General features: G+C 42.2%; 1 protein-coding gene across 5 annotated transcripts in view; it reads right to left on the reverse strand.

The window, feature by feature from the left end:
* HHAT (hedgehog acyltransferase) overlaps window positions 1-25847 on the reverse strand; it is a 598180-nt gene that overhangs the window by 398528 nt on the left and 173805 nt on the right. For all 5 annotated transcript variants that reach the window (XR_003855353.1, XM_029593286.1, XM_029593285.1 and 2 more), the window contains one exon: window positions 13320-13470. Coding sequence is in view for 4 of the 5 variants with exons in the window: in XM_029593286.1 (XP_029449146.1) it covers window positions 13320-13470 (151 nt within the window). In the remaining variant the exon portion in view is untranslated. The remainder of the gene's footprint in view (window positions 1-13319; window positions 13471-25847) is intronic.

The following is a 25847-nucleotide window of genomic DNA, read 5'->3' on the forward strand; positions in this document are numbered from 1 at the left end:
ACGTCACAAGGTTCTGATCATCAACATCTTATCAAAGGATGAATTACATATTAGGGGAAAAAAAATTTTTGTCCATTTTGGAGAGTTGTAAAAAGCAGATTGCAAGTTAATTGTCAGACCAATCGTGGCTTTCAAGTGACTATTCTACAAAGATACAAACACAAGCAACAATTTAAAACAATTATGTAGTTCAGTAACTAGAAGGATTAAGAGCTTTATTATTAGCCTTTTTATAGTATGAAGAGCTAAATATTAGATTTTCTTTCCTTCTAAAGAGATCTGATAAGCTTTAAAGCTTTCAACAAAATCAGCCCTTTATGTAATCATCACCAGTTTTATTCATAGACCGCTTTATTGCTAAAGTCTGCATCTAAGGAAGTTAACAATGCAGAAGTGCACATCCACAATCAATAATAATTTCAACAATAATAAATAGAAGAAAGTACATGATACTGTTCACTTACTGTAGTAGAAAATAAAAATTAAACAGACATAACTTAGCAATTAGTTAAAAACATAAATCAACATAACATCAGTATAATTAGTAATAGGTCTTTTATAACTTATAAGATAAAACCTATACAGTAGAAAATGCCTATTGGGCCTTAACATGGAATTCTCCTCTCCTGCCTCTACCTCCATGATCTAGCTACACTCCTCCTTCACCTCCCCATCTTCCAACATGAAATCCACTTCACTATTCTTCCTCGCTTTCATAATCCATTTCCTTGTGCTCATCCCATCCCTCTCACCTCATTACTTGGCCTCCTAACCACAATCTCAGCAGCTGCACTCCAGGACCTGGAATGTCTATACATCCAGAGAGTTGCATGCCCCTGCCATGCACCATTCATTCCACTCTCACGTACTATCTTTCTTCTCTTGCAAATCCTAAGACAAAACAGACACTGACCTTCACAAAGCCCAAACAAGAGAAGGGAAGCGGCAAGCATGAGCCACTGTACACAGCACTCTTCCCAAAGCTCCATCTCTGTCACCTAATTGCATGCCTTCACATCCAGCTTTATTTACGTCCCCCTCTGTCCACACATTTTTTATGACCTCAGAATATCCATGATGTCCACTAAATGCCTTAGAATGGAAGAAACTGCGATTTCTAACATAAATGATTACATGCATTAAAATTTGATTGAGAATAGTCAGATATGTCTAGTAATACTAATTTCATATAGCATAAAGCTACATGTCATGTTCTCTGAATAATGATCCTCAGACATTTAATACATATTGTTTTGCTACCCAAACTCTCTTAACTTCCTTGAGGCTGACGAGCGGTGCTGTTCCTCTTACTTTCTGATGAGCTGATCTGACACTTCTGGGACAGTCAGACTCCAGCTTCAAAGACGACGTTATTCAGCTTTCCACTTCTTATAATGCTATTCTTATAAATGGTATAGAACACATAAAAGATAGCAGCCCCATGGGCAGCAGTGATTCATGGGTTTAAAATGTAAGAGCATGAAGGCATCATAATTCAGGGGATGCAGAGGGCAAGCTGCATGAGGTTTCCTAGATAATTGAAATTGACCAATAATTCACTAGCAGCCATGGGAAATTCTATTACTTGCATGACTCTCATAGCAAGAAATCAAATCAGTAGAATGTGAACTAATATTGTAACACAAAAATATTCTCATCTGTGAAATATTACTTTTAATAATTTCTAGCACTGGATGTTCACTAGGTGTATGACTAAATTAAACAGATCTAAAAACAAAATAAAAGCATAAAAAATAAAGGATAACAACTTGAAAAGTCAGATATAAGAAGATACAGAATTTCTAGCAAAGAACTCAGATAAGATCATAAGCAACAGCAAAATTCTGTTACCTGAATCTAGAGATAGTTTAAAAATAGGTATTACTGTGGTAGGGTCATACCCCACACAGCAAAAAGCAAACTGGAAACAGCTGGGACCAAAAGAAGCACACTGGAGAACCGTGGTAGAAACAATCATCAAAGTGGGAATTCCAGTTTAGGAACTGGAATTTCTATAGGATGATAGTCCTATAGAAATGGTGGGCAAGGACTCAGGGGCCTACTCCCCAAACAGGAAATACAAAGGGAGGGAGGGAGAGAAGAAAGTGGACACAAGGAATGGACCCTGAGAAAGTGAAAGAAGAGGAACAGCAAGAAAGCCAAATGCCCAAAATCCCACTGAGATTCCAGAAAGGGGCAGACAAACTTAACCAAGCAGTAAAGAAGGTGAAAAAGGAGGGCCTTGAGAGATCGGGCCTTGAGAGGCTGGAACTTGTTCCCAGGGGATCAACAGGCCTAGCCTGGCCTCCCTGGCAGTTAGGCCTTGACAGAACCTGTTTAAAAATCACTCTGACAAAGTTAGGGTTGTGTTGTCTGAGTTCTTTTGGCCCCATTTGCAGTTTCTTTTAAATAAACTATTTTCATGAACAGAGGAAAAACTGGCCTGGATAGTTTGGTGTTCCTCTGGGGATGGTTGCCTAGAGCAACAAGGATAAAACCTCAACAGATGCTTACTTTTATTTTTAATGGATTTTAAGGTATTTTAATCTGTGTATCTGAAGATCTCTTCTGTTTCATGTACTAATGTACATATAGTAGTGCATATGCATTAATGTAGTATAACTGCCCCAGAGTAAAACTAAAGAAAAATAATTTTCTGTCTTTCTGATGTTGGAATAGAACATAATCTTCTTCAGTATGAACTAGGACATAAGAAGAAGTAAAGATTAGAATGCAAGCATCTAATCTATTCATTTTTTTTTAATAGAAAATATTTAGCTGGATATAAAAACTCAAAGTTTATGCAAATTGTGTAAGCTGGTATACTAAAACATATGGCTAAATATCAAAGTTAACTTACATAAAGTCTCTTATAATAAGTGTAGTAAAAAATAAAACATTTCATGAACACTGTTTTCAAAGTCTGCTGTCTGTATCATCGTGCTTGTAATATCAACTCTATGTGGGCTGATGTTCAATTTAGTTGATACCATGAGGGTGAAGCTCAGATTGCAGAGACTAATCTTTGACTCAGCAGGAAAACACTGCTAGTGATTTCAAAACTGCTTTCATTGCCTGGCCTGGCTGAAAAATGTAGCAATCAACTGAGAAGATGCCAAAGCATGTAAAGGTTCTTATTCAACTTGAAGGGCAAAAGTTAAATTCACAGTTTCAACTAATGACCATTCCCAGTGGGGTGCCTTGTTAGAAGTTCAGTTTTCAACGGTTTTAGCATGCCATTATTTTTGTGTACAACTCATTCTCCAAAAATGTTTTTTACACTAAAAGTTTTCTGTTTCAATAATCTAATTTTAGAGGGGGGGGGGGGGGGGGGCCAAGAAGTTGTCGCCTATTCCTTCGGGCTTCCAGATCAACTGAAATCGCACCCAGGACTTCCACATGGCAATATGCATGATTACCAGTGAACAAATGAGGTGGCCCTAATAAACACAGAGAGCAATAATTAAAGCATTTCCAAGGCAATCAAACACATTTTGAATGTTTTACCCATGAAAATGGACTTTTTGATTCTTGCCCCCCACAGATCTGCAGGAGAAAGCACATTCATTGTTCAACATGCATACTTTTATCTGTTTGCTGAGGAGGGTGGAGACCGGAACAACACACACAATTTTAATTGTTCAAAATTATGTGAGTAGATTTGTGCAGAGAAATCAGGGGAAAGTCTGCATGCCTGGTTTTTCCTTAGGCAATAATCCAAAGCAAAATGACCAGCGTAGTTTTGCTTTATTGCTGTAAATCCCAAAAGCAAAAGCATCCACAGAATTTCCACCAACATACTCTCTCTTTTGATTATTCACCCATAAGCCTTAAAGAAGTACTATATTGGTGGACCCTTTCCATTCAAAAAGACAATGGACAGACTGTACCAACAAATCTCTCATTTTACTTTAAGGAGCCCAGTTCAAGGTTTTAACTCACTCCTCCTTAAGGCAGAATGCCGCAAGGGACCTAGAAATGCCTGGGGAGGCCCCAGGGAGCTGGTAGGACCTCACAATACACCCAGACATTGGATGTTTACCTGTTAGTTGTGCCTGAAGCAAGGCGAGCTACTATCTTAATTCTTGTATCTTTGAAGCACTGTAAATAAATTCATAAGAACATAAGAAAATGCCATACTGGGTCAGACCAAGGGTCCATCAAGCCCAGCATCCTGTTTCCAACAGTGGCCAATCCAGGCCATAAGAACCTGGCAAGTACCCAAAAGCTAAGTCCATTCCATGTTATTAATGCTAATGGCAGTGGCTATTCTCTAAGTGAACCTAATAGCAGGTAATGGACTTCTCCTCCAAGAGCTTATCCAATGCTTTTTTAAACACAGCTATACTAACTGCACTAACCACATCCTCTGGCAACAAATTCCAGATGGTCCAGTCTTATTGTATTCCTGAACTGTTCCTCTGGCCACAGCAGGCTCGAATATGCTACATGTAGTGTCAGTTTGGGGATTTTTTTGGGTTAAGCAGGAAGCACAAGCAGAAACCTACAGCCTGCAAGAAGAAAAAAAAATCTGCTTGCAGAATTTTTTTCTGGAGCCTTCTGACTTCAGTTTCTACCACAGCAGGCTAAGGGAGCTAACCCCACTGGGCAGTCAGGAGTCAACTACTAAGTTAGGGTCGGACAGGCCAACAGATGTGTTTTTGTTTTCTCCGCCTCGTGTGAGTTATCCATTTAGGAACTAACTCCAAACGGAGATACAATGAAACAGGTAATACAGGTCCTGTCCACAGGACAGCAACAGCTGCAAAAGGGAACTTATACATATGTTTGTTTTGAAAATTGGTGGCTAGTTGGCCAGAAGTTCACGTGCATAAAGTTAAACCTCTTCTTTGGGGGGCAATCACAAATAGATAAACATCAGTAGCTACAAGACCAATTAACGCAACAAGGCGCAGTCTTAACTCAGCTAGCTGAGATCCTGCAAGCGGCTATGTCCAGAATACCTCAGGCACCGTCTCCTTTGCATATCAAGTTTAAGATGAAGAGAGGAAAGGACTCAAGAGGTCTTTGTAAAGAACTCTGAACCTACCACCTGCCTGTTGGCCTGGCCGGAGACTAGCTGGACAACTTACTTGGCTAATTTGCTTACTGGAAAGAGTCAAGAAGCGTTCCAGGCCAACAATCCAGATGGGAGGGATTCCTATGAGGACGTCAAGCCCACTATACTACAGAAAGCTTGGTACTCCCCAGAATACTATCAGCAGCAGTTCTGACTGGCAGCCCTACAGCCCAGGGAGAGCCCCCAGGAACCTCTTTCATTGTTTGAAAGATGCCGGGTGGAAGTGGAGGAAAGGTCAGGAGGAAAGGTCAGGACTAAAAGTGGCGGAGGAAAGGTCAGGACTAAAAGTGGCTCACCAAATACTCCTGGAGCAGTTCCTAAACAATCTGGACCGGCCCATACAGAACTGGGTCTATCGATACACTGGACTCACCTTGGAGAGAGCCCCTGGAAGTGTTGTGAGCCTTTCATCAGGCCAAGTCAATACCCATCAACATAAAAGGCTTAGAAAGACAACCCATAACAATTCCCTAGTGTGGTACAGAGAAGAGACCTCGGCAACAAGCCTCTGAGGTAGGGAGCTCGGCATCCATACCCAGTTTCCAGATGCCAATCTTGTCAACATGTTTTAACTGTGGTCAGAAAGAATACTTGGCAAGGGACTGTCAGTATGGCCATAGTGAACCTATGGACATGTGCCTGAGGATCCAGCCAACGCCAGAAGAGGAAGTGCACAGTCTAAGCCAAATCCTGAGGCAAGAAAAACACATTATCATTCTATTTCATCTAGTCTGTTGTTTATACTTTTCAAAACCACTTACGTGGATAAAACCAGCCTGTTACATGTATACTTTTATGCAAACTGAGCAGAAGCATTCTGGCAGGCAGAACTGAGGTGGAGTTGGTATTTAAACACATCCTATTTTTAAAAGTATGGGGTAGATTTTAAAAGGTGCACGCTCACACCTGGAGGCGCCAATTTTTAAACATGCACGTGCATGTTATAAAATCCCATGGGTGCGTACACATGCGTGCCGGATTTTATAATCCGCACGTGCATGTGTGGGCAGTGCGCACAAGAGGCCCAATTTTGTAAGATTACTTGCGGTGATGCAATAGGGCCTCCTCTAGTTCCCTCCCAGTCCGCTCCAATTAAGGAGTAGACTGGGAGGGAACTTCTCCACCCATACTCCCTCCCTCTTCCTCTCTCCTGCCCATCCTCTAAACCCTTTGGCCTACCTTTCTTTGGAGCAGAAGCAACTTGAACATGCTTTCCCAGCACAGCGGCAAATGGCCGCTGTACCGGCCACCTCTGGGCCCGGCACTTCTGCATGTAACGGGGGTTACACACGTGGCCAGACCCTTTGAAAATGCGCACACAAGGCCCAGCCAGGCGCGTTACCATTTTTAAACTGTGTCCGTATGTGTGCACAAATTATGCCCCCCCCCCCAAGAAGAGGTTTAACTTTATGCAAGTGAACTTCTGCATATACCTGGCCAACTAGCCACCAATTTTCAAAACAAACATATGCATAAGTTCCCTTTGAAGATCCTTGGTAAAGTCTGCTTACAGACTATTTAAAGTTACCCTCTTAATATGTATATTAAGGCCCTTGTGCATGCTAAAAATAGCAAGCTATACAGAAGGATTTTACATGCGAGTAAAAGGAATCCAAAAATACAGTGTGAGCATGTAAAAATATGCATATCCGCCTATGCAAATGAAGAAATGTCCCTGCAGACTATGATTACTAAGCTCATGATAAATACTGTAGTATGCTCACCCTCCACACTATTTGGTGAACACTCATTAACTGGATGCTATTTAATACCTGCTAGGACCTGGTATTAACTTACTAATATGAGCATATTGCTTACTGAGGGCACACTAGTGTGATTATGCCAAGCTAAGCATGCTCTTGAGAGGGATCAGCTTTCTAGAAACAGAACCTGAAAACTAAAGACTATGGACTGGGGATTACCCCATACAACTATACCCTTGGGCATGAATACATTTAAACACACTTCTCTTTGACCAATGAAAACACAGATAACACACTTTTTGCACAACATTTTACAGTCACACACAGTCATACACAAATATGTTTTCTTAACAAAAACACAGTGACACATCACAGAGGCTCTTTGAGTAATGTTCTATATCTCACAAGGTACAGAGCCTTTACATTGATATAGAAACAGATAATCTCCAAAGTACTGGCATGATTAACAGAATCATTGCTGTCACTGCTGAAGTTAGTATGACCACAGAGTATGGCTGGCATTAAATGTCTGTCCATGAATGTCTTTTATAGGGGTCCGGCCCCTCTCTCTCTCTCTGGCTAGTCACAAAAGCAGGGGGTCTCCTTCCAAGGAGGGTTCCCCTGAAAGATAAGTGACTAGCCAGTAATGCCCCCCAATCCTTCTCCCCCCACCAAAATAAATATATATAAAGAAAGCTTTCATAGGTCACCAGCAGGATATCGGAGACATGTAGAAGGAGAGAATGAGAGAGAGAGAAGGAGGTGACAGAGGAGAAAAACTGATACACACTTCTGCACTTCAGAAATCAATCCATCTTTTTTTCCACAACTTGAAGTGGAGTAGAAGAGTAAACCTGTGATTAGAGTAGTAGCCTGAGGACCAGGGAAGCCAGAGTTCAAATCTCACTGCCGCTCCTTGCAATCTTGGGCAAGTCTCTTCACCCTCCATTGCTTCAGGTACAAATTTAGGGGATTATTTATTAAAGGTTTTCTCCCATTTGTAAATAAGGCCCTTAGACTGTAAGCCCTCTGGGGACAGGGAAAAATACTTACTGTACCTGAATGTAACTCGCGTTGAGCTACTAATGAAAAGGTGTGAGCTAAATGCACAATAAATAAATAAATATATGTATTTCCAACAAATAGGTTATCAGAGTGTTGAGTCTATGGTCGTTTGGGCCAAGGTGAGATTGACTCTACCTGCAAGGCTCCTCCCTGCAGTTCTCACTATCAATAAGCAGACCCAGGTGAAGCAGAGACCAGTCAGGACCTTCACTTATATTGGCCCAGATTCCCCTCAGGTTGAGCCTTTTGAATGCCGGGGCCATCAGGATTAGGTACATGACGGGACAGATGATCCAAGGCCAGGCTAGGGTCATAGGCAGGCGGTGATCAGGCATATCCAGAGTCAAAGCAGAGGTCAGAGGCAGGTGGCAGTCAGGTGTATCCAAAGTCCAGGCAGAGGTGAGAAGCAAGCAGTGGTCAGGCGTATCCAAAGTCCAGGCAGAGGTGAGAGGCAGGTAGGCAAGGGTTGGAACAAGCGGGCAACTAAGACTGGAAACAGGCTGGGATGCAACATGCATTACTGAGCAGTAGCTGAGCTGTTGCTGAGGTAGAATGTATCAAGAGAGCTACTCTTATATAGGGCAAATGGAATGATGTCAGTAGTAGCCACAGGGACTCTCCCGTTCCAGTCCCTTTAAAGGTCCCAATGTTGTCCATGTGCTTGCCTAAGGGGTGTGGCAGAGAGAGGAGCTGATGGTGTTTGGCAATGTTCTGCCATGGGAGGGATCAGCAGCTTCCTGCCACATCGGGGCAGCGGCAGCCGGCCAGAGCATGCCAGCTGTGAAGGTAAGAGCAACGGCTCATGGGGACAGCCCAAGAGCTGTCAAACGCAACACAGAGGAACAAGGTCTTTCCTGTCACTTACACTGCTAGTGTGGCTAAAGACCACTACAAGTGTTAAGAAGCTTGAGGCTGAAGAGCTATCCAAGTCTCAAAAGCTTTTACAGCTGACCAATTATTTTTGTATTAATTATTTTGGTATTTCTGTGAACTTTGAGGCAGTAGCAGACTGTGTAGTGCAGCCACTGCAATGCCTACTCTACAGAGTCATAGTAGAGAGAGTAAGGGTCAGATGCCAGTGCCCTTCTGAATCAGGATGGCCAGATTCCTCCCTGTCTCTCTCCCTTGCATGTTTTCTCCTGTCCCCAATCATGTCTTCTCATACCAATTTTGGAAAATCCTTACTGATACATAAGAACATAAGATATGCCATACTGGGTCAGACCAAGGGTCCATCTAGCCCAGTATAGTGACTCCAACAGTGGCCAAGATAGATGATTCTAAACATGTAGCCATGTCAATTCTCTACTGTCCTAGAACACTTTACTCACCTTTGAACTCAACTGGCGTGTACTAACTCCCCCACTTCTTGCCTCTGCACTGACAAGCAATCTCATGTACCAGGCTTAGTTGTATACCCCTTGAACTCTTGCAAGAGTCGAGAGGAAAATAGAAATGAGATGCTCAGTTTTGCAAATCCTTGATAAATAGCAAGCGCATCCATTTTAGGGTTTTCTTGCATGTGATAGCATGAGAATGCTATTTTTCACATTTTTACCACAAGCATTCTAAATCATTTTAATGTACCCATTACATTTTCTTTTCGAGCCCACACTGAAATTGGTATTCTGTGAGATTTATTGCATAGACCACTTAATATCTTCAGAGTAAAAAGTGGCCCAATGAATAAAAGCACTTAGAGCAAAGCTTCCAAAACCTTTAGCCAATATGACCCCATTTTAGCAACTTTAGACGATGACCAAAATAAATTAGCATGGTGGTGGTCCTCTCCAACACTTACTTCATTCTCACCCTTCCCGCACTACAGCTGAACTCTGCTTTCAACCTCCACTCTTTCCAGTTGTTTTTTTATCTCAACCTCCACTCTCTCCAGAGGACTGGCTTTCTTAAGCTCCTCTCCTCAGCAGACACCCTCCAGTTGATCATTTCTTATATCCCCAGCTCCTCTAACCTCCCCAGCCAAACCCCTCTTTCTCACTCCCTCCAGCCATTTTGACCCCCTCAATTGATCCCCTCTGATCTCCAAAATCTTCTTATAACCTAGTCTCTCTATAATCCCCTCCTCCTCACTTCATCCCCTCATTTTCCTCCCCATTCCCTCTCTCATTTCCAAGCCTCACTTCCTCTCTTCCAAACTTCTCTTACATATCCCCAGCTGATCCCCTCTTACTCAGAGAAGGGCTATCAAAATGATAAGGGGAATGGAACAGCTCCCCTATGAGGAAAGATTAAAGAGGTTAGGACTTTTCAGCCTGGAGAAGAGATGGCTGAGGGGGGATATGATAGAGATGTTTAAAATCATGAGAGGTCTAGAACGGGTAGATGTGAATCGGTTATTTACTGTTTCCGATAGTAGAAAGACTAGGGGGCACTCCATGAAGTTAGCATAGGGCACATTTAAAACTAATCGGAGAAAGTTCTTTTTTACTCAACGCACAATTAAACTCTGGAATTTGTTGCCAGAGGATGTGGTTAGTGCAGTTAGTATATATGTGTTTAAAAAAGGATTGGATAAGTTCTTTGAGGAGAAGTCCATTACCTGCTATTAAGTTCACTTAGAGAATAGCCATTGCCATTAGCAATGGTAACATGGAATAGACTTAGTTTTTGGGTACTTGTCAGGTTCTTATGGCCTGGATTGGCCACTGTTGGAAACAGGATGCTGGGCTTGATGGACCCTTGGTCTGACCCAGTATGGCATTTTCTTAGGTTCTTATGTCATCCCCCTCTCTCTCACCCTCCACAGACATTCCTTTCCCCACCCCTATAGCCAAAAACTCTCCAGCTGATGCATCCTAAAACCTCCCTCTCAAGCTGATCCCCCTTCTGAAACCCCTTGCCAGCTGATCCAACACTCAAATCCCTCCTGCATCTGATCCTCCCTTCAAACAGCCCCCCTGGACAGGGTCAGTGGCAACATTTTCCTTTTGGCCTCAGGCCAACAGTGGATGACAACTGGTAAGAAAAGAGGGCACGCTGGAGACAAGGACAACATTTTTCTCTTAGGTAGGCTCAGTGATGAGTGAAGAAGGAGAAACAATGTCAATCTCCATAGGTCCATGCACAGTCAACCCTCCCCTCATTGTTGGTCCTGAGCCTGAAGGTGATCTGCAAGCAGCAGTACTGTTAGAAATTAAAGTCAGAGTGGGACCTGTGAATCAGTGTAACTCACTCACAGGTCTTACAGCTGCCCTGAACTCCCCTTGCACAGGGTTTTCTGTTAGCATAGACTCTCATGTGAGGATGGGGCCACTGCAGGCCCTGTGAATGCATGTTGGCTCACAGGCCCCATGCTAACATCCACTACCAGTGCTGCTGCTGCTGCTGGCATTTGAAAGAGGTGCGGTTTGAGGCACTTGTGATCCCAACTGAAGGTTTTGCCACATCCATTTGGGATCACAACCCACAGTTTGAGAGTCTCTGCCCAAAATACACCTCCAGAAATGCCTCCCTTCAATCCGGCTAAAAGTATGTGCTATAGATCCCCATGCCTACTTTCAGCTGGATTGAGGAAGGGCAATTTTCAGACTGTCAATTTAACAAGGAAAATTGCTAGTTACCCAAGTAATGGCTTTGAAAATTGTCCTCCGCCTTATTATTACAGCAGTTTCCGACCATACAATATGTTTTGCTAAGAAATTCAGCTGTATCATTATACCATAGCTTTTCAATTAGTCCATGTTTGAGAAACTGTCATATTTTCTTTTGAACATCATGTTGTTGTTACTCCCACAGAAGGTATATGGCAGAAATACAAATCAGCAAAAAGGTTGTAGTTGGTAACATTTTATTGAACTAGCTTGAAACATTTTTGACCAGCCTTCCTTATTTTGTTAACAGAAGAGAAATGTATTATTTGCAACTTGCTGGACAACTTTTTTTTTCCATCAATTAATTTACTGAGAATGTACCTTTTTCTTCTGTGTGCAAGTTTTCTACAAAAGGAGACTATTTCACAAATAGCTAAAAAGGAGGTGGCCAGATAAATGGTGCTTAGTGATCATGTTCTAATTATAATCATTAATAAAGAAAAATATAAGCAGCACCTCAAACATACCAAATATAAACAAAAAAGAGGTGTTAATCCACAGAATAAAGTAATAAATTTGTGAAGTTTTTGGAACCAGTATCAGAGGTCTAAATATGCTGGACTCAAGATATCCAGTGCCTCCTGCTCACAACGGGCTTCAAGCAGATATCAGGCAGCAGCACTGCTGTTTAAAATCATTGAGCGATTCACTATTTTTTTTAAAGGTCACAAGTGAAAAAAGAAAACTAAATCCCACCAACAAAATGTAAAAAACAATCAGTGCAGAGCACATATATGCTTATCGTGCCACATCTCAAAAAAGAAATACGTATCTTTCTTCATAACCAATGCATTTTATCACTGTTTCAAACTGAAAGTGCTCCCATACTCCTTGCCTGTCAGGGCCAGTGTCTCAGCAGCATTTAGCGCTACCTTCTTCAAGGGTCAAATATACAAATTTCTATCCCCATACTATTATCTGAATCCACTTTTCCAGCATGGTCTGGACCTAGTTCTGGAACTGCTGTTGACTGATATCTGGTTGAAGCCCACTGTGGGCAGGAGGCAATGGATTACTTTAGTCCAACACATTAAGACCTCTGGTACTGATTGCAAAATCTTCAGAAATTAATTTAATACTTTATTCTATGTATTAGCACCTCTTTTTTTGTTTCTATTTTCCTAATTTTAATCATTACATTGAGGTATGTTTGCAAACTGGACATGATGTCCGTATTCAGATACAGTCTGGATAGCAAAGTTAGGGCCTGATTCATCAGTCTTTTCTCATAGACACAGAATGGGAGAAAAGCTTTAGTGAATCAAGCCCTTAGCCGGATAAACTTATCTGGCTACCTTTGGAGGTATACTCAGTGGTGCAGCTGCATGATTGAATATAGCTGGCTATCTTAAAGTTAGCCAACTAACTATAGCTGGCTAACTTAGGACAGCTCTTTGGCCCAATCAGAATTAGCCAGCTATGTCATCTGGCCAACTCTGAATATCAGAGTTAGTCAGCTAACTCAATTCCTTCCAGTTCCACCCCCAGAATGTCCCCAACTTAGTTGGCTAAATTGGTGCCAGCAAGAATTTAGTCAGATAAGTGCCCAAATATTCATTTAGCCGGTTAACTTCTGAGTTAGCCGGCTCAATGCTTTTGTATATGGACCTCGATTTGTTCCTGTATCAAAGAAAAGTACACAGAGCAATGTTTGTATTAAGGACAGAAACAGAATCAATCTGAAACATTTATTACAGAGACTAGCAAGCATAATTTTACTAGAAAGGGCTCCTTAACATATATGATATGACTGATATCCACATTAGGCAAGTTTCAATATATTATCAAACGTCTGGCCATATTTGAAAATCATGACATGTTCAAATGGTTTTTCTTAGTACAATGGTAAGTGCAACTAACCTCCACATCCCAGTGAAACTGTACATCATACTAACACAACGAGGCAATTCTGGAGGTTCAAGTCCATCCATACGAACCACCAGTGCGGGTACGCCAAAGAGAACCAGGTACTTCACGTAAAAGAACAGCACTTGAGCTAAAGCCAGTCCTCCTGAAGGGAAATAGAAAAATTAATGAGTTATATATTTGGATTTGAATTTTACATGTGACTGCTTGCCTTTCCAAATCTGAGCTCAAGTGAAGTTGCATTCAGATGCAACAGAAACCTCCTTGTCCCAGAGGGCTTACAATATAATAAGTTCGATGTAATAGAGGAGTGCTCCGCTGTTTGCACAAGTTAATGCACAGTTATTCTCACATTCTTGTGCACACATTACTCCCAATTTAACAAAGAGTTTAATGAACAAAAATATGCGCACAAATTAGCACTCCTCCATTCAAATCCCATATTAATGAAGACATCAGTTAATACTCCTCAGTATAGAGAGATTCATAAACTTGGAAATATAAACTCCTGGTCAAAGATGCAGTAAAGTTTGTGGGGCTAGAGTTAAGTCTATTAAACTGAACCTGGAGTTCGTGTTGCAGGTGTCCTGTTCTTGGGATTTGTTTGATTTTGTACAAGGCAGGAACTTGAGTGCATTGCTGGCCTGACTCAGTCACTGATGATTCCTGATAATGGCGGAGATAGAGCAGGAGCCCTGAGCTCTACAGAGGGGCGACGGGAGCAGAAAGATCACAGGCAGACTGGTTTGGAAATCAAATGAAAGGACTGCAGGGAGGAGTGGTAGAGGAATTAGGTGTTCATAGTGTTGGGGAACTGGAGGTCAGTGGTGGAAGAAATGGGGGCAGAAGGCAGGCAAGAACAGTGCCTAGAGGCTGCAAAAGCAGAAATCTGTCCCTGAGCATACCATTAGTTTACAGCATTGGGCGTGAGCTCTTTTTTTAGCACGTGAGTAAAGAAAATATACTTTGAAGTTCAGCGCACATTCTTTTAATCATATTGCACTGGATTCTACGTTTGTACTTAAGGCAATGAAGGTTGAAGTGACTTGGTTAAGGTCACAAAGAGCATCAATGAGAGAAGCAGGGTTTGAATAATGCCTTCCTTGATTCTGAGTCTGTTGCTCTAACCACTAGGCCATTCCTCTGCTCATAAGATAAGAAATATTTTGTGCCTATTCATGTCTCCATTGCTACTGATTAAAACAGTTTCAGTCACCATAAAAATAAACATAAGAAACAGAGATGATGTCAGCAGTTGGTCCACTCTGTATGTCCAGTTGGTCCACTCTGTCTGTCCATTTGTACCTACCTACTCTACTGCCACAGATACTACTTGATCTTTGGTACTCTCACACTCTTCTCACAAAGTCCATGTTTTGTCTGTCCAAGCACACTTGAAATTCTGGCATTATTTTGACTCCTGCCATCTGTACTAAAAGTCTGTTTCCAGGCATATACCATCCTCTCAGTGAAAAAGTATTTCCTCATATTCCTTTTGAGCTTCCCTCCAGTTTCATATGACACCTTGTACTTGAATTTCTCATTTTATGGAAAATATGGTCATCTTAAACCCTCAACATATTCGAATGCTTCTATGATATGTAATGCGACCATCCTGTCAGGATACTAGTAAGCCCTGGGGGCATGTCATGGTAGTGCAGTTAGTGAGGAATTAATTAGAGGAAGATCCATTCATATGCAGCTCCTCCTCTTGAGGGTGCCGGAATGGACATCCCACTTCAGAGGTTTTATAGTAGCGCTCTGCCAAGAGCTCTGGGGACAGTATAAAGTTTGCAGTTCAAGAGGAGGATTGGAGATTTTACCTAGGTTGACTTTGGGCCTACTCTTGGGACTCTGGCCCTCCCAGCTGGCAGTCTCCCAGTAAGGTCGGGGATTTCCCTGCCTATCCACTCCCTGGTGGGTAAGCTTTGCTCATGGGGATTTTGGAATTTTACATGGTAGACACCTTGCTGGACACCTGGGCCTTTCCTGGTTTCAGGGAACGGGAAACCCTGTGTTTGGGATGCCTAGGGTTAGGGAAGATCTGTTTTCTGAGGTGGTGATGATTTGCAAGGGGCAACTCTGGTGTTATTTCATTTTTGGATAGCAGAAGAGATTGTTTAGTGAAGATCTGGGAGGAAGTGCTTTTCTGCCCCTCTTCCTACCTATCTAAGGACTTGTGAAGATAGAGTTCCAACTTGGATCCCTCCCAAAAGGGATACCCTTCACATTGATAGGAAGAGATCTACTAACTCTAAGTGAGAGACTGTTTTGAAAATCATTGAGACACCCATCAGGAATCTTTACCACCTGGGGAGAGAGAGGATTTACTCCCTGTGCATCAATAGGATTTTGGCCACCTTTGGAAGGGCTGTTCCCAACCATCTTAGGGTCACCCTGCTCACTGGGACCAATACTTTGCCTAACCAGGGGAGTGGCTGAATCCCTTGTCTCTTCAAAAGATTCCTGCACAGATAGAGGTTAAAGACTGTAACCAAAGAAAGAAAAGTCTGTGGTGCTGGATTCATATTTATTATGCTATCATTCACCCAACTCTGAACAGTAAAGTTTTATTTTGGACACTAACCCAGTGCGTCCTGCATGGTTTTTGGCACACAGTGAAGAGGAAATGTCATTAAGGAGGAAGTCACCCTTGCAATGGACCCTGAAAGTTAACCTTCCTCCCCAACCAAAAGGATCCACACCCTGGGGAAAGGGGTACAGAAAGAAGAGCTAGCCAGGGTTTCCACCCCGAAGAACTACAAATAAGTTAATGGCCCCACTCGTGCAGGACACGTATATCCTCTGTTTCACCTTTCTTCTAGAGTATATATCCTTAGCTCCTGCTCTCTCTCCATAGAAGTATTATAATACGGACCGCACAAAATTTTGGTGGCATTCGTAGACATGATTTAGGAAACTGGACAGTATGCAAGATGGGATCTCACAAGAAATCTAGACAGAATAATATTATTTCCTTCTTCCTAGTAGCAATACCACTCTTTATGTACTCAAGCTTTATATTAGCTTTTCCAACTGCTTTGTCACATCAATTTATTTCCTTGAGGTTAACAGAGATAGCTCCTAAATCCCTTTCCTGTTTGGTGACTGTTAGTTCTTCTCTTCCCAAATTATGTGTGGCTCTTCAACTTTGCACCAAATGTATGATTTAGGTGTTTTGTTTATTAGAGCACAGCTGCAAAGCCTTGACAACTTTTAACATTTTTAAGTCACTTTCATTTTATCTATTCCCTGGCATGTCTATGCTGTTGCTAATGTCCATTTCATCCACAAACTGGAACACCTTTCTTTCTAGTCCTTCTATATCATCACTTACAAAAACATTGAATAGGTCCAAACTTATCACTGATCCTTGGCACACCACACTGGTCACTTTCTGTTCACCAGACTGGCCCTCATTGACCATCACATTTTGAGTCTTGTTGCTTTGCTTAATCTCCATGAATTTATAATGTTTTCTCCCAGTCCCAGATTGGACAATTTAATAACCAGTCTTCTATTCAGATGAGTGTCAAAGAGCTTAAGGAAATCTAGATATGACATCGTTATTGCACCCCTCTATCTACTATTCTAGTCACCTTATCAAAGAATTCCATTAAGGGAAACAAGAAATTCCTTTCTGAACTCATGTTGCCTAGGATTCTAGATTCAATGTGTTACACTATTTCTTCCTTCAGGAGCATTTCCACTTCTTTGCCCACTACTGATATGAAACTAACAGGTCTATAGATTTCTGCTTTCTTTGTGTTTCCACCCAGGGCCGGTGCAAGGGGATTTGGCGCCCTAGGCGAGCCTTCTCCCTTGCGCCCCCCCCCCCCCCCCGGTCTCGGCCCCGACCCTTACCTCATTCTCGAGCACGCCCGCTGACTGGGGTTTTCTGGGTCGCAAGCAGGTTGGGCACTGCTTGCGGCCTGCCAAACTCCACTCCTCTTTGCCACCACTTGCGGCTCCATATGGCTCGCACCCAGTGGCGCACCAAGGGTCTCCGGTGCCCGGGGGCCAATGCATGTGTGCCTCTCCAGCATCCCCCCTTAATCCTTCTTGTACTAATGCTTAAGGTCACAGAAAATCAGTGGTGTCTCCAGACAGAAGAATTGGGGGGGGGGGGGGGGGGGGCGCCAAAATGACATTTCTTCATCTCACCCACCTCTATAGCATGGATCCTGCTTTAAAATTGGTTATTAAAAAAAAGTGTTAATAAAAAAGTCCAAAGGGTCCTCTGCGTTATTTTAAAAAGCTGGCCAGTTTCACACTATTAAATTATGTTGATAGCCTCAGTCAACTGATTCTATGTGGCTATGAGAGTGAAGTCAGGAATATATAGGAAGGAACAGAATGTCAATATAAATCCTGTACCTCCAGTTCTGTAACTCTGTGCATCCACTGAAATTCCCCCAAACAATGGAGCTTGGATGTTTCCCTTACAGCTCATCATACTGAAAGATATTTTCAAATTCTGGTGTCACTTCACAGTAACAGCAGCACAAACAGCTTCCACTGCCAGGCACATTGTGAACTAACACAAAACACCACAAAAAAGACACTCAAAATCTATACTGCAATCCCATCATAACATAACAGTAATAACACCAAGGACTCAAACAACAATAACCCTACCTGTGAATAAGCAAGGGTAAATATTACACTGGGTCCTAGAATACCAATACTCCACCTACTGAGGAAACAAAACAAACCCGATTGCTATAGATCCCTATGCTAGCAGAATCTCTCATCATGGTCACACACACAGAGCAGAGACAGACCCTCACCAAATACAGAATACAAAATAAAGGAGCACAAATTAGAAAAAACTGAAATGGAAACCCCAAGAAGCCAGACTCTGTGTATTAACAATGGAAAAACAGAACCACCATTCTTCATAAAACAAATAAAATTAAGAAACATAAAGCATCAGTTATAATAGTAAAACCATACTAATAAAATAATATTTTAAAACTACTGATAAATAGAATTTCTATTAATTAAAATCATATACATTTTTTACAATTTCCTAAAACCAATAAAATATTTCAAAACAGCACATATATCAAATAACATTCAATAATTAAAACTAATAAGGATTTTAAAAAGCCCCTGCTGTCCATACATGGGAGCTCTTGATTGAGGTTATCCTCTCTCTCTCACACATACTCACATGTCCATTCTCTCTCACACATACACTGTCACATACATACACATTCATGCTCTTATACCCAACCATAACCTCTCGCTCTCACAGACACTGACACACTCAGGCTCTAAGGCACTCTCTCCCCCTCCACACACCCCCCCCCCACAAACTCTTACTCCCCTGGATTTTCTCATACACACTCATGCTCTCACTGGCTCCCTCACATACACACAAACACACACTCCCAGGCAAGCTTCCAATCGTTCTCACACAAACACACACACACACACACACACAGGCAAGCTCCCAGTCATTCTCACACTGACCCCCAGGCGGGCTCCCATTCATTTTCACACCACTCCCTCCCCATCCCCCAGGCATGCACACATTCATTCTCACACCCAGACCCCCAGGCAGGCACCAATTTATTCTCTCACACACACACACATACAGCACAAACAGGCAGGCATCTATTCTCACACATACAAACCCCAGGAAGACACCCATTCATTCTCATACACAGAGGCACCCTCAGGCAGGCACCCATGCATTCACACACATACACCGCCAGGCAAACTCCCATTCATACACATGCACACACTAAAGGCAGAGACCCCCCTCTCTTTCTTTTGCCAGCAACCTCAGAGCCTCTCTCATTCCTCTGCTGCCACTGTCACTGTTGCTGTATGGCTATTGCGGAGGTGCTGATTGCTACTATTGGCACTGAAGCCCATTCTGCTGCCTCCTCTGTGCAGGCCTCATGGTACATTGTGAGATCCGCCATAGAGAAAGTGCTACTCTTGCACATTCCCAAAGATTACATGTTCCAATCAGTAAAAAATAATTTATTTTTTTTTACATTTGCTGTCTGATCTTAGTTTTCTAATCAGTTGGTCACAGGCTTTTTTTTTTTCCACCTTCCCTTTCTTATTTTTTTTGCCAATTCCTTTTATAACATATTTCTTTTCTCTCCATCTGTCTTCTTCCCTCAAACACACAGTCAGGTTCTCATTCTCACATGCTTTCTCTCTCTCTCACACACACACATACACAGGCACTCACTCTCACATGCTCTCTCTCATACAATCATGTATACACCGTCTCTCTCTTGCACATGCTGTCTGACTCTGGCACACAGGCTCTCTCTCACTCCCACATGCTGTCTTCTCAAGCACAGGCTCTCATTGTCACATGCTCTCTCTCATACAATCATTCATACACACAGTCTCTCACTGGCACATGCTGTCTGACTCTGGCACACAGGCTCTCTCTCACTCCCACATGCTGTCTTCTCAAGCACAGGCTCTCATTGTCACATGCTCTCTCTCATACAATCATTCATACACACAGTCTCTCACTGGCACATGCTGTCTGACTCTGGCACACAGGCTCTCTCTCACTCCCACATGCTGTCTTGCTCAAGCACAGGCTCTCACTGTCACGTGCTGTCTCTCTCACACACACACAGAGGCTCTCACATGCTGTCTCTGCATTCAGGTCCTCACTCCCACACACAGTCTCTCAACTCATTTCATACACGCACACATACACACTGTACAAACCCTCAGTCTCTCTCTCACCTCTGGGCCTCCTCTTCACGGCCGCTGCAGGATGGGCTCTGCAGCGGCCCCGGACTTCTCGAGCCGCGCTGCTCCTCTTCTGTACGCGGCTGATGCTCCTCCTCTTTCCTGCCCGTGCGGCTCCGGCAACATTTTTCTTCCGGGGCCGCGCGGGCAGGAAGGAGGAGAAGCTCCTGCATTGGCTGATGATCCTCCTCCTTCCTGCCCGCGCGGCTCTGGCAACATTTTTCTTCCGGGGCCGCGCGGGCAGGAAGGAGGAGAAGCTCCTGCATTGGCTGATGCACCTCCTCCTTCCTGCCCGCGCGGCTCCGGCAACATTTTTCTTCCGGGGCCGCGCGGGCAGGAAGGAGCTGGAGCACCAGCATGTTTAGACGCGATTGTTTTCTTCCGGCCGTGGTGACTTGAGCTCCACCACGGCCCCGCCGATCTTCTTGCTGTGTGTATTCGGCACACAGCATAGCAGTAGTTCACCGCTCAGCCGCTATTGGGATGACGTCCACCGGCGGCCATTGGCCATCAGCGGCTCAGCGCCCCCTAATGCTCAGCGCCCTAGGCGATCGCCTAGTTCGCCTAGTGCTTCCGCCGGCCCTGTTTCCACCCCTGTGAAGCGATACAACTTCTGCTTTTCTCCAGCCTCTTGGAACCTCTGTGTCCAGTGGTAAACTAAACAGAACTGTGAGAGGAACATTCATTATCTCAACTTCCTTCAATATCCTGAAATTTATTCTATCAAGGCCTAAGACAAATACTACTTCCTCAGCAAGTAATACTGTGTTCACCTTTCAGTCCTTTATGTCCTTGTCTTTTGCCTTTGGTCAATCATCAATGAGATGAGACTTAAGGACCTAAATAAGTATATTCTAGAAGAGAGAAGAGACAAAGGGGATATGATAGAGACATTTACATATCTTAAAGGTATAAGGAATGCACAACAAGCAAATGCTCCAAAAGAGTGATTTTCAACGCAGTCCTCGAGACAGACCCAGCCAATCAGGTTTTCATGATAGTCACAATGAATATACATGAGCAGACTGACAGCAATGTTGTTACTGTACTGTTTAGGTGTTGCTGTCAGAGCAACACTGGAAGCATCCAGAAGCAGGTAAGACTGTAAAGAACTCCCAAATGGGATTTGAGAAGGTCTGAGGGGTGAGGATGGAGCAGAGGTTGTGGGTGGGTACTGAAACTAGGTGGGAGGAGGAAAGCTCAACAATTTTGCATTAAATATTGTAAAGGGAGGAGGATCTGATCTCAGGTTACTATGGCCCACAACATTTAAATTTTATTTTGGGGGTTAGGGGGGGCTATAAGAGGGATTGACTCTAACTCGCACATACTTTAAAGTATTTTGGAAGAGGAGAGGGAGTTAGGGAATCGGGTGTGAAGGCCTGGATGGGTTTTGTTTTGTTTTTTAGTTACCTAGCTATATTCTGAATATACGGTAGTCAGTTGGGCTGAACTTGTCCATGTAAACTTACCTGATACTTTTAAACCTCTCCCACTATATTCAGAATACATCCAATTAGGTTTAAAGTTGTCCTGGTAAGGTTACCCGGATACTTTTAGATTACCATATTCAGTGGGAGACTTGTCCCGCTGAATATCCAACACGAGTTATCCTACCTATTTTTGCCAGATAACTTGTCTGCTCGCCACCTGAATATTAACCCCTCATTTTCTTAAAGTTCACCTTTTTGAAATCTAGAACCCTTCTCCTTATACAGTTTGGTTCTAATCTTATGTTTTCATTGAACTACATGGAACTGTAATAATTGGACCTCCATGTTGCCCCTTGCCATAATCTCAGTGATATTGTCTTTATTTCTCAATACCAGGTCTAGTGTCACCTTGTCACTAGTGGGCTCCTCAACCAGTTCTCCAATCTACATATGGCAGACTTAGGTCCCTCATTAACAGCACCTTTCTTTTCCATGCTATCCTTTGTATGGATTCTGCCATGTTCATATCCTTTGTATGCTATCCTTTGTATGGATTCTGCCATGTTCATATCAATCTCTTCCTCTTGTAACGGTGGACTATAGATTGCCCCTTCATAGATAAAAGGACTTCTAGGTTTCTTCATAACAACTGCGCAGTTGCTCCTTGCTCACTTTATATAGAAATGGCTATGTTGTCCCTATAAATAAACGACTCTTCATCCCCCCCCTTTTTTTTTTTTTACTTATTTTATCCTTTCTAAAAATAGTATATACCAGCATGTTCACCTTCCAGTCCTGAATTTCTCTGAATTATGGTTCAGTGACTGCCACTACATAAATGTCCTATTCCACCACTACAGCTTCTAGGTTAATGATTTTGTTTAGACAGACTACAAGCCTTTATATGCATGACTTTATAAGTTGTTAAGTCTCCCTCTCCTGTTTTCAGTTCCATCCTAAGGATTGGAATACCAATATATTTGCCTTCAAGATGTGTCTGTCCCTTGCTTTGCATTTACCCTTGACTGGAAGGCAAACCACCTGTGCTCCTATCACTGTAACTTCAATTTTTAGTGCCAAGTAGTTCCTCTTAATTTATTCACAGTCATATCTTATGTTATCATTTGTGCTCACATGAATGAACAGCAAGGGGTGGTGGTCAGAGGGTCTGAGTTTTCACATCCTTGCTGCTGTATCTCAGATTTGGATTCCAGACTGTCTGCTAACCTCCACAGAAAACAGGTTTGGTTGGCAGAGTGTCCCTCTGTCACCCGTAAAAACAAATCAATGTAATAATCTTCTTCACCTTGACAACGCTAGGGGGTCATTTTCCAAGTTCACACTAACGGCCGTTAAAGAGAGAGAGACTTGCTATAGTATTGCTTCCCTAGACAGGTATTTGTATCCCTATGAGAGGCCCACCTAATAACTCGAGGTGGGGATTAGGTATTAGTGTAGGGGGTTGGGGGCCACTTTCACATTCAACGTGAGATGTACGAACAGAACAGTGGTCTCTTGTGAAGATTTGATGGCCTTCGGAGTGGGGAAACTCACTCCAAGATGAGATTTGGGCAATGTTCTCTCTCTCTCTCTCTCTCCCCAGAACACAGAAACAGGCTGTCCGGGAAACATCGTGCACTGCGATGATTCTTTGGGTGTTTTATCGCGCACCGGGGAAACTTCGCGATTTGCGCAAATGTATTCGTGAATGGCGAAAACATCGCGGCACGCGAAGTTTTCCCGCTGCACGAAAAAGCCTAATTTGCATGGGAAACGCCCCTTAATGCGTTACCAATGCGATATTGGTAAATGAGGCCCTAGTATCCTTGCTGGCCAAAGGATGGAAAAATATTTCCTCTGAGACTAACCCTCAGTGCAACTGCTGTGCCAGCAGGGATTGCCACAGCAAAGCTCGAGTGCATCACCTCTGCAGCATGTTCCAGCCATACTGGGACAGAGGAGAGGACTCAACCTGAAACCTCCTACTCGGCAGTGTGCAGCACTATAGCCAAACTGTGGTGCAAACTAGGCTGAAAGATTTCTTAATTTTTGCATTTGTCTGTCGACAGTTTGTTTTGATATACCTGTCCTGAAACCAAATTAGATGACAATGTTTTAAAGCTGGCCTATTTTATAAGAAGCATCTAACCACAATTCGTTTCTCAAGCACAGCAAATTACTAAAGTAAAGCTTGAAAACAAGCCAACAAAGCTACAATTTTGGCATTCTGCTGAACAGCCTATAATGGCAGCTTGCTGGGATGATTTCTCTGCCGTCTCAGTTTCCCATTACTATTCTGACAGCTTCCATTCTATAGCCAAATTCTGAACAACAGTTGCACAAACAAGACATGAATTCCAGTCTGCAGTTACAGTGAGGTATTACCATGTGGCAATAATAAAAACATACCATGCTTATAAGACATGAAATTGGAAATTACAAAAGAATTGGTAAAGCGGCATACAGTTTCCTGATGCTGATTTCCAAAGATATATCGCAAGTGCTTTCTTAGCAAAAGGTCTGCTTAAATAGCTCTCAAACTAGAGCAGCAAGACCCCAGTCAAAGGAAAAGATATTGCAGAAAGATTAAAAAAAAAATAAATCTATAACAGTACCATGCAAGAGGTCCAACATTTACAAAAATCAAATGTAACACTGTCATTGTTTGTTTTGTAAAATACCAAGATGGACAATATTTCAGAAAATAAAATCATTTCTAGCTTGCTAATTTCTATTTACTATTACAATTTTCAAAATAGGCTTTGATTTCCAAATATTTTATACTTTTTCCTTATGCTGAAGGATAAAAAGAAAGAAGAATGGATGACTTTGTTAAATTTCATTACAATTTAAATAAGATTCCAGATGGCATTTCAATAGAGAAAGAACAAATTCTTTTAAATACAGAACTTGGAAATCCCTTTTCACATTCACTGGATGTTTTTTGCAGAGTATATCCTTTAAATCCACATGAAGCACAACCTTTTAATAAACATCTTCTGTGTTTTATTACCTGCACATAGGGACTTCTGTAAGTAAAACCGTGTTTTATGTGCACAAATGGCTTTTGAACAAATTGCAAAAAACAGTACGTAAACACCTCACAATAATAAATCCAAAAAACACAAAAAGGTGTATATTCAAATGGTTTTTGGGTTTTTTTTTATTTTCTATTAATTTTAAGGCCCCAAGCAATTATCGGACACTTGCACTCTGTTATCACATCATGTCCCGTAGCCAGATTATAACTTCTAAAACTTTTACTTAACTTATAATTAAGCAGTTATCAGACACCAGCAATCTGTTATCACATCATGTACCATATTGAAATGAAGGGCATATGGCACCAGTTATAAGCTAAGTTACACAGTTTCAGGACATACCTTTTTCTGATGCCGTTCCTTAAAATTAATAAAAAATTAAAAAATAAACAAACCCATTTGTGTATACACTTTTGTGTTTTTTGGACTTTTACAAAATTGCTCACGTGATAAGCAGTTTCCGTTAAGCACACATATTATATTTGTGCACAAGTTTACCCAGACTGAGCAGAGGTTCCCAGAGGTGGGACTGAAGAGGGATTTGCACTTCTGCGCACGCTTTTGCATTTTCAAGAGAATGGGCGTAAAATTTCCTGGAAAATTTCTGCGCAGAATCCAACAGGTGTAATTGTGTGTGTCCTGAGTGGGTTAACAGTAAAAGGGAAAAGTCTGCACGAACAGGTGCGAGCGTACTTTCCCTTTGAAAATGTGTGTACTTTGTGAACATATTTGCAGTCTAATTTATGCAGGCTTATTAGAAAATTAAACCCCATAATAGTTTTGTTTATTTTTTTTTAAATCCGAACAAATATGAACTTATAGCAGTTTCAAGCTGCATCATGTTTTCACAATACAAGGTGAGTAAAACAAGAACAAATGGAGTTCTTTATATTAATCACCAGGTACACAGAAGGGTTTGTCCCATTTTGGGATCATTTTAGCACTGTCCACGTAAGTTCAATGTCTGCGGATACTTTTTGCCTGCGGGCTTTGCTCTAATTTTCAAAGGGAAAGTATGCATATACTCTCACTTTGAAAACTACCCTAGGAAATCCGCTCGCACACATTTCCAACTGCTAATTTGGGCAGGTACGTTTCACAGCATAAACTACCGACTCCATTTTTAAAAGGGTTCAACGTACGCTCACATACGTGTTTTTCATCCTTGCGTGTTCGTGCAGGAAAGTACGCACAAAGTAGGGGTGTTTGTGATGTGAATTGGATGTCCACGTGTACTTTGCTATTTTATAAAGAATGTATGTGCAAAAGTCATCAAGTATGTGTGAACGCTTTTATATCTGCTTTTTAAC

The sequence above is a fragment of the Rhinatrema bivittatum genome, chromosome 3 (genome assembly GCF_901001135.1).
Source record: "Rhinatrema bivittatum chromosome 3, aRhiBiv1.1, whole genome shotgun sequence".
In the NCBI taxonomy this organism is placed as follows: Eukaryota; Metazoa; Chordata; class Amphibia; order Gymnophiona; family Rhinatrematidae; genus Rhinatrema; species Rhinatrema bivittatum.